The sequence below is a fragment of the Nanorana parkeri genome, unplaced genomic scaffold, assembly GCF_000935625.1.
Source record: "Nanorana parkeri isolate BGI_ZX_2015 unplaced genomic scaffold, ASM93562v1 scaffold155, whole genome shotgun sequence".
Lineage (NCBI taxonomy): Eukaryota > Metazoa > Chordata > Amphibia > Anura > Dicroglossidae > Nanorana > Nanorana parkeri.
The window spans coordinates 407497-416205 of record NW_017306423.1 but is presented as its reverse complement, the minus strand read 5'-3'; the positions used below and the strand labels follow the sequence as shown (position 1 = coordinate 416205).

The window sequence follows — 8709 nt, the reverse complement described above, 5'->3', positions numbered from 1 at the left end:
GCACCGAGAGAAATAGAGCAGGGAGATGCGAAAAATACAATTCTTGAAAGAGAGGACAAGTGAGGAGGGATGAGGGTGTGGAAGAAGAAAATGAGGAGAGCAGGAAGGACTGATAGAATGGAGAAAGACAGAAAGAACAAAAGAGAAAGAAAGAAAGAAAGAAAGAAAGAAAGAAAGAAAGAAAAGAAAGAAAGAAAGAAAGAAAGAAAGAAAGAAAGACATGTAGAAGGGAAGGGAGCAAAGTAAGGGAATCAAGACAGGAGAAAAGGTAAGGGAGGCAGAAAAAAAAGAAATAGGTAAGAAGGAATGGAGAAGAGATGAAGCGTGGAAGGAAGAGAAGAAACGATAGGAGGGAAGGGTGAGTTCCCCATGGTCCATGTGTGTGTTGTAAAGTCGTCACCACTCCAAGCTCGCTCCCGGGATGGACTACAATCTCATGTTTAGTTTTCTAATTTGTATTGAGGTTGTAGTCCATCAAAGGAGCAAGCTTGGAGTGGTGACTACTTTACAACACACACAGGGACCATGGGGAACAAAAGTAGCCCCCCTCCAGAAGGAAGGACAGTGTCAGCACCAATTCAGAGATGATTGGAGGATCTACGGCCGAGTGATACACAAATAAGATACATTGTTGTTCATAGTTGAGGTGCTTGAATGTATTTTTAAGATTGAACTCCTGAGTTTAGTGTCACTTCAAGATTAAAACTCTCAAAATATAATTTTTAAAAACAAAGTGTCCTGACACTGACCCCCATGCATAGGCTGCTTTCCCCCCTCATTTTAATCTTCTTTTATCAATTATTACCCATCAATAAAGTGTATGAATATCCCAAACCTTTGTTTTGCTCTTTTGGATAATGCAGGGAGGTGATAAATCCATCGTCAGTTTAATTTTTGTCGGTTTTCCAAGACACACAACAGAAAGTGAGAGGAAATCTCTAAAAAGTGAGTGGAATTCCTCTATTAGACATTTATCACTGGAACAGTTGTCCCCACTGGAAGATTTCCATGAGGATTCTGTCTCCGCAAATAAAATAAAAACAAAGAAAGAAATGGCTATACACACATTGAAACTATTACTGGACCTCTCTATTACCTCCCATTTCAATAGCAAGCAGATGGAAACCATCAAAGAGATACTAATAATTTATTTGTACACCAGGGGTGGGTAACCTCGGCACTCCAGCTGTTGCGGAACTATAAGTCCCCTGGGGCATTGCAAAATTTCGATAGCCACAGGCATGACCCCAAAGGCAGAGGGATGATGGCATTTGTAGCTGCACCACAGCTAAAGTGCTGAGGTTGCCCTCCCCTGCTGTATATATTAATTAAATTAAAGAAAAATATATATAATTAATGAAAAATATTTATTATTATTGTTATTATTATTATTTACAATTTACAGTCACGCATTAAATATAATAAAGTAAGATAATACAGTTTAAAATCAATACATTAGACATTTCCTGCTTAATCTGTTCATTAACACAAATCAAACCAACCGATGACCTGCCAGTGAGACTTCTTTTCTTTTTGGCTTGATGCCCGCAACACCATCAAAATGATATCGATTGACAAATAACTGTGTTACATATTGATTATCATTATCACCAATACTAGTTATTATTTCACGTTCGGTCAGTGGTTGTATTATGTTTATCACACGTTAGATACTTCCTGCAGTCATGCATGTCTAAAATATCACAAGTTACATAGTTACATAGTTAGTTAGGTTGAAAAAAGACACAAGTCCATCGAGTCCAACCTATAGAAGTGATTCAGATTTTGGAGGAAATTTAGATTTAATCCATATGTAAACCTAATCACTAATATATGATACAAGCTTTGATATGTAAGTCATTTCAAAGGTCATTTTTAACAATATTTTTTAAATCTGTTGCTTTCATTAAAATATTCTGTTCCTTTCCTGTCCCAGAGGTGCAACAGGAAGTTAGAGGAATGCTGCCAAATTGAGTAGAATTCCACCCACCATGCTTACAATGCTGTCCCCAAAACAGGTATTCCTATTGGAACATTTCCTCTTGCGTCTTGTTCTAGGGACAGCTCTAAAATTTGGGAATTTCCCTCACTGTTACCAGGACAAATAAATAGGTCAGTCTCCCCAATATTAACACAGACTGCAATAAAAACTTGAAATAGGGTCTAACTCTCCCCCACTCTGTTCTTGTGTAGAGATTCCCTTTCAGGGCCTGTTCACACGACGTCCGTTTTCTGTGCTGACCAGATCCGTACGTTCCTGCACTAAAAATGCATCCCAATGTATCCCTATGTGTTTTATGGACTACAGTTCTCATGTGCGCAGTCCGTTCAGGTTTACGACAGAAAAATACTGCATGTCACATTTTGTACGGTCAGGAAACGCAAAAGGCATCAAGAACGCGTCAAAAATGCGCTGCACTGCAGCTAACAAACTGACAGCCCCACTTCAGCAAAAAAAAAACAAAAAAACTTTTTTTTAACTGGAACGCATCGAAAACGCGGCCAAAACACGGCAAAAACGCGACAAAACACATAGCACCGCGTCTGCTGATCCGAACCTGATCCGGACCTGATCAGGATCTGAAACTCATGTGAACAGACCCACAAGGACGCTAAGAGAACTACCTCTTCTTCTGAAAATTATAATTTCCTGGCTGTCACGCCAACCTAATGGATATCATGATTTAATGCAAGTCTTTAACACAGTGCCCATTGACCCAGAACTGTATGCTTGGTTTGGAACAATGACTCAGAAATAATGAGGGACCAGGAAATTTTAGGACGAAGGGCAAGATCTGGGGGTCTACCTATTCCGTTCAGTTCAGGTTGCTTTCTAAGTGACTTTGAAGTGACATCAACACTTCCTAAATATCCCTTCCACCACAGTTGGGCAGCTCAGCTTAGCTTTTGCCCCAATCTTGGAGATGCTGATTTTGTCGGGCCTTCCTGGTTAAGAAGCTGGCCCCGCCCCTTTCAGGCTCCCGTAGAGGGTTATTGGCCAATTCATAGGTTGGGCAACCTCAGCGGCCAACAGTGTGGTGGTGGCATCATAGGTATACTTTTGGACAGAATCATTTCAACTCATAAAATGGTACCTCCCTTAGGAACAGCGGCAAGCACCCAAAAGAAACAATGTGAAGAAGTCTTTGTATTTTTTTACAATTTTCTGATGTTTTTGAGTAGTTGAAATATGATTTGTTTGGACCAAAAAAAAAAATCAAAAATACAGTAATAATATCTGCCCGTCATGTCTATACAGTTATAGTTATTATATGTTGTGTCTTTGCAGGGTCTGGTAGTTCCTTTCCAAAAGCAGACGAGAGCTTCCTCTTCGACATGCTGTATCTTCGCTGCAAAGACTTCCAGGCTTGGTAAAACCCTTTGTCGACCGTCGAAGACAAGAAGTAGAAGATGAGGGGGTCCAGAAAGGCATTGCAAGTGCCGAGCAGGAGGGCCTGCTGGCGCCAGGTTACACTCTCGTGTCGAATGAAGCCCACTATATGGGAAACATTATAAGGGGCAAAGCACACGATGAAGACGGTCACCGTCGTGACTGCGACCCGAATGGCTTTCTTCTTGTGCTTCACGTGCATGCAGCATCTCATCAGAATCTGAATACAACGGGTGTAGCAAAATATGGTGATACCCAGAGGAAGTAAGAAAAGGACGATTGAGAACTCCAATCTTGCCGGCAGAATCACTTCCAACTGGCTAGCAGTAAAGTTTTCATAACAGACCACTTGATCGTTTTTTTGGGAAACAAACAGTTCAAGACGGCCTTTCTGGGTGGTCTCGAAGACGAACACGAAGGTCACATGGCCCAGCACGATGGCCCACAGGAAAATGCAGATCAAGAAAGAATATTTGGGCCTCTTGTAGATCTTGTACTTGATCGGGAAGGCGGCGCTCAGGTACCGGCCGACGCTCACGGCGGTGAGGAATAAAATGCTGGCGTAGATGGTGCTGAAGTGAAAGAGGTTGTACAGCGGACACAAGATCTCTGGAAGGGTCCATCCGGATAAGAACGTTTCCATAATTTTGATGGGTAAAAACATTATGAACACGAGGTCGGAGATGCAAAGGTTAATCATGTAGATGAGATTTGGGGTCAGCCGGCTTTGGGCCTTCTTGCAGAAAATGTAAAAGACTAGGAGATTGGAAGGCAGTCCCAAAAACATGGTCATAACGTAAACGGCCAGTGATAGGGTTTCCAGAGACATCTTAGAGGTAATGATAGCCGGCCAAGGCACTGACAAACAAAGACATCTTTCCTGTGACAAGCCGGCGAACCCAACGGCGTATACTCTAACAGTCCAAATCCCGATAAGAGCTAGACCTTCAACAAAACCTCTTCAGCCTTTGAACGGGACGATTCTCTTTCCAAGGCAGAGCTGAGGGTGCTTACGCTCTACCTCCAACCCAGTCTGTAATGAGTTGTACAGTCGACTCCAAGCCAAGTATGAAACATCTGGATCGTAGCCAACTCATCCTTTATTTTTCTCTCCTAAATGCATGGGAAATGGTCCATGAAGATTGATAATCTCCGTTAATGATCCTTCCAACAAGCTCACGTAACAAGCCAGCCCTGACTAACGTCCAATAAAACCATAAATACATCACTGATTCTATAACGCGGCTTCGGATTAGTATTGGCACACTGACAATAAATTGATATGTTGCGGAGATTTTTATAGAGTTGTGGAGGATATTAAAAAAGAAAAACAGTTAGTTGTGCTGGATGGAGAGAGTGCCGGCTGGTACAGGATCACGTGCATAGTGGAAGATATTTGGACACTTGGCAACTGTTGCCGGGAGAACATCGCTTATAGCTACTGTATATCAGAGCTTGTGAAGCTAATGGAACAAACTGATGCAAATTGTGTCAGGTAAATCTATAGCGCTTGGGCATATTACTGATATAGCGTGCATAGGATGACAACTAGGGTGTCCTGAAGTGCCACCCAAAGGTAGGGGGGGACAAAAATTCAGAGTCTTTGAGATGCACTCACAGATTTGATAAATGTTTAAACATGAACTATAATGATTTTTTTCCCCCAAATGTGACACTTTTATTTATAAACAATTGTACAGAGTAGGGATGCATCCGGTACCGGTATCGGTGCCGATACCGAGTATTTGGGCGAGTACTCGTTCCGGTATCAGGAAGCTGGGTAGTGAGTCATTACATGCTGCCCGGCTTCCTGATTGGCCCTGAAGCCAGTTCCATGCTCCCTTGTCACCAGGGAGAATGGAGCTGGATTCCTGGCCAATCAGGTAATCAGGTAATGACTTGCCCCCCTGCTTTCTGATTGGCCGGGAAGCCGGGTCCATGCGTCACTTGGTGACGAGGGAGCATGGGGCCGGCTTACCGGGCCAATCAGGACGCCGGGCAGCGTGTTATGACTCGCCGCCTAGCTTCCTGATTGACATTATCAGTTATCATTAAAAAGCCATCTTTGAGTATCTGGGTGGAGATGGAGCCTCCTCTGCAGAAATGGAGCTAGTTGTGGTACAAGACGTCCAAGCAGCGCTCACAGGTGGTCACATTCTGGAGAAGGAGCCCTATGACCAGGTGCATATATATATATTTGTGTATAGGAGGGGCAGATAGGTTGCATGGCACTCCCTAATGTCCGCCCTGCTCCCCATATAACCTTTATATACTGTATATATATATATATATAGGGATTATTCACTATGGAGCCGAAGGATACAGCCGTAGCTTCGGCTGATCCTTCTGCTCGCTTGGGCCCCCTGAGCCCTTCGGTTTGGTCGAACCAAATGGCTGCTGTACGCGCTATTCACTATAGCCCGTACAGCAGCTGAAGTCGGCTGAGCGGCTCAGCCGAGCCGAAGGCATATGCTTCGGCTCGACTGAGACAAAGTGACAGCCGTATAAACAATAATAACTGGGCGAAGCCAGCCATGACGTCAGGGCCGGCTCCGCCCAGTTGTTATTCATTGGCTGGGACCTGCTATAAGATTCTGGCAGGTGCCGGCCAATAGGAAACAGTTGGGTGGAGCTAGCTGTCACTGCTGTCATTGTTTTTTTAAAATTATTATTAATCAGCCGGACTGAGCCGGAATGAATAGCTGAACGTTGCCCGGCTCACTTCACTTCGGCTGGGTTATTCGCTCGGCTGCCTTCGGTGGCTTTGTGAATGACCCCCCTGGTCTCGGTTGTTTCCAGGCTGCTATCACTTATTATTATCGCTCACAGATAACAAATCATAAAGTAATAACGGTCGGGCCCCACAAATGACGTCTCCATGTCCTATAAAAGTCACTCGGCCGGCTGCCACATTCTGGATCTGAATCCGCAGCCCGTCCTTCCCAGATAATAAAGATGTACAATGGATATGAGAACTGGAATGGACTGCAGAGAATTCCCCGAAGAGTCGCTCAGATTCAGCAGTTTTATGACCTCTGTGGGAGTCCATATCTGCCAACTAAGATCAAAGTTGATGTTATCCCTAATTAAATGACATTCATTTAAACAATTGCCATGTTTGTTTTACTTTCAGCGCTGCTGTTCTCCGGTGTCCTCCTGTCAGCATGCACTCCAGCGAAGGCAGCATTGCATTTCTCAGGGCGAGTTTCCTGATGGTGACAACAGTGGACTGTGACTGGGTTCACTGTTGTCACCATCAGGAAACCCGACCCCCGACTAAGGCCACATTAGTGCGCTGAAACAGCCACTTGGAGCCTGTGTGACAGGGTGACAACGCAGCAGCGCAGTTGGAAGGAACATACGGATCGCTGTCACCCTAGAACAGGAAGTGCCGGGATAAGGACCTTCATGGCAGGATCGCCAGGTATTATCTTAAAAGAGAACTATGGGGGTAAGTGTTTTCCCCCATAGTTCTATTTAGGGTCATAAACTAGCGTCCTCACATGACCCAAAGCTCATTATATCGCGGGCTACAGCTCGCGGTATAATGAGACCGCCGCAGCCGTGACGGATCCCGACATTACTGTCGAGATCCACCCAGCTGCATGATTGACAGTTGGCTCTGCCTATCTAGAGGCAGAGCCACCTGTACCCGCCCCCTCCCCGTCCGTTCCTCCAGTCAGCGCTGGAGGATTGGAGAGGGGAGGGGGGAATACCTGCAGGGAGCCATGACTGACGGCTCTCTGCTGGGAGATGATCGAGAGGTGAGCGAGCGACGGTATGTGTTCCCTCACTTCCCGATCTATTGAGCCGACCTGTGACAGTTCATTTTCATAGTTCTCCTTTAATGAAAGCTGCAGATTTAAAGAGACTGAACATTAGTTTTGAAATGACATTAGCGTGTTAAATCAATATTTTAATCTTTGTAGATAATTTCCTGCACCCAGAGCCATCATTTCCTGTGCTTTTACCTGCAATTAGGCGACAGGTGCTCTTTAAAGTAATAAATGCCGATGTCATCAGCACGAAGGTTCACGTCAGTGCAAATCCACTTCATGGCATCTATCAATAAAGGGGATTTGCACTGACGTGAACCTTCGTGCTGGAGTGCCGTCCACAGTCATTACAAGCACCTGTTATTTCTGGGATATCCGGGAAGGTACATGAACTTAGGTGCTCTTTAAAGGGTACACGTGGCCAAAAAATGTTTTTGTTTATTTTTGGATAAAGTAATAGTAAGGATTAGAATCCCTGGTTATTATTATTATTATTATACAGGATTTATATAGCGCCAACAGTTTGCGCAGCGCTTTACAATATAAGGAAGACTTTACAATCACAAGGCAAGAGGGTAAGGAGGGCCCTGCCCCTGAGGGCTTACAATCTAAAAGGGAGGGGCCTGCCCCTGAGGGCTTATTGTTGTTTGTGTCCCCCTGTCACCCAGACAGAAAGTGAAGGGGAATCCAAACTGTTCGAGTTACCGGAACACAAGGGGAGTGGAAATCCTCCAATGGTGACACCTGTTCCAGTGACAGCTGTCTAAGAGGGGGATTTCCCAAACTTTGCCGAGATTTTCTCTTACTTCCTCTTGCATCTCCAGGACAGGAAATGAAGGGAAATCTCCCCAATGGGATGAAGACCACAATAAATAAACAAACAAATCAATAAATAAAAATAAATAAATACAATAAGCACTGTAACTGAAACTTAAATGAAAGGTTTTGATTATACTTATACTTTAATCTGTTTTATAGGCACGAGTTGCTACAAGATAAGTCTGAGCAGGAGATACACTCAAGGAAATAATAATAATAACAATAATAATAGTTGAGATAATAATAATAACAGTAATACTAATACTACTACTACTACCACCAATAATAACAATAATAATACAGCTGCTGCTGCTACTACTACTACTACCACCACTACTCCTTCTAATAATATTAACAATAATAATAAAAACTTTACTACAGCTGCTACTACTACTACTACTACTACTACTACTAATAATAATAATAACAATAATAATACAGCTGCTGCTGCTACTACTACTACTACTCCTTCTAATAATATTAACAATTATATAATAATTAAACTACAGCTACTACTACTAATAATAATAATAATAACAATATTAATACAGCTACTACTACTATGACTACTACTGCTACTACTACTACCACCACTACTCCTTCTAATAATAATAATAATGATAATAATAATAATAATAATAGTACTTTTACTACTACTACTAATAATAATAATAATAACAGTAATAATAGTAATACTGCCACTACTAATAGTAATACTACTAC

At 43.0% G+C, this 8709-nt stretch overlaps 1 protein-coding gene across 1 annotated transcript; it reads right to left on the bottom strand.

The window, feature by feature from the left end:
* Positions 1 to 3251: 3251 nt before the first annotated feature.
* On the bottom strand, positions 3252 to 4220 carry LOC108785320 (free fatty acid receptor 2-like). Its single transcript, XM_018554367.1, has one exon. The coding sequence runs from the start codon at positions 4218 to 4220 to the stop codon at positions 3252 to 3254; it is 969 nt and encodes a 322-aa protein (XP_018409869.1).
* Positions 4221 to 8709: the final 4489 nt, after the last annotated feature.

Bases quoted from the DNA above. Each gene is read 5' to 3' on its own strand.
- LOC108785320 (XM_018554367.1), bottom strand. From the start codon at position 4,220: ATGTCTCTGGAAACCCTATCACTGGCCGTTTACGTTATGACCATGTTT.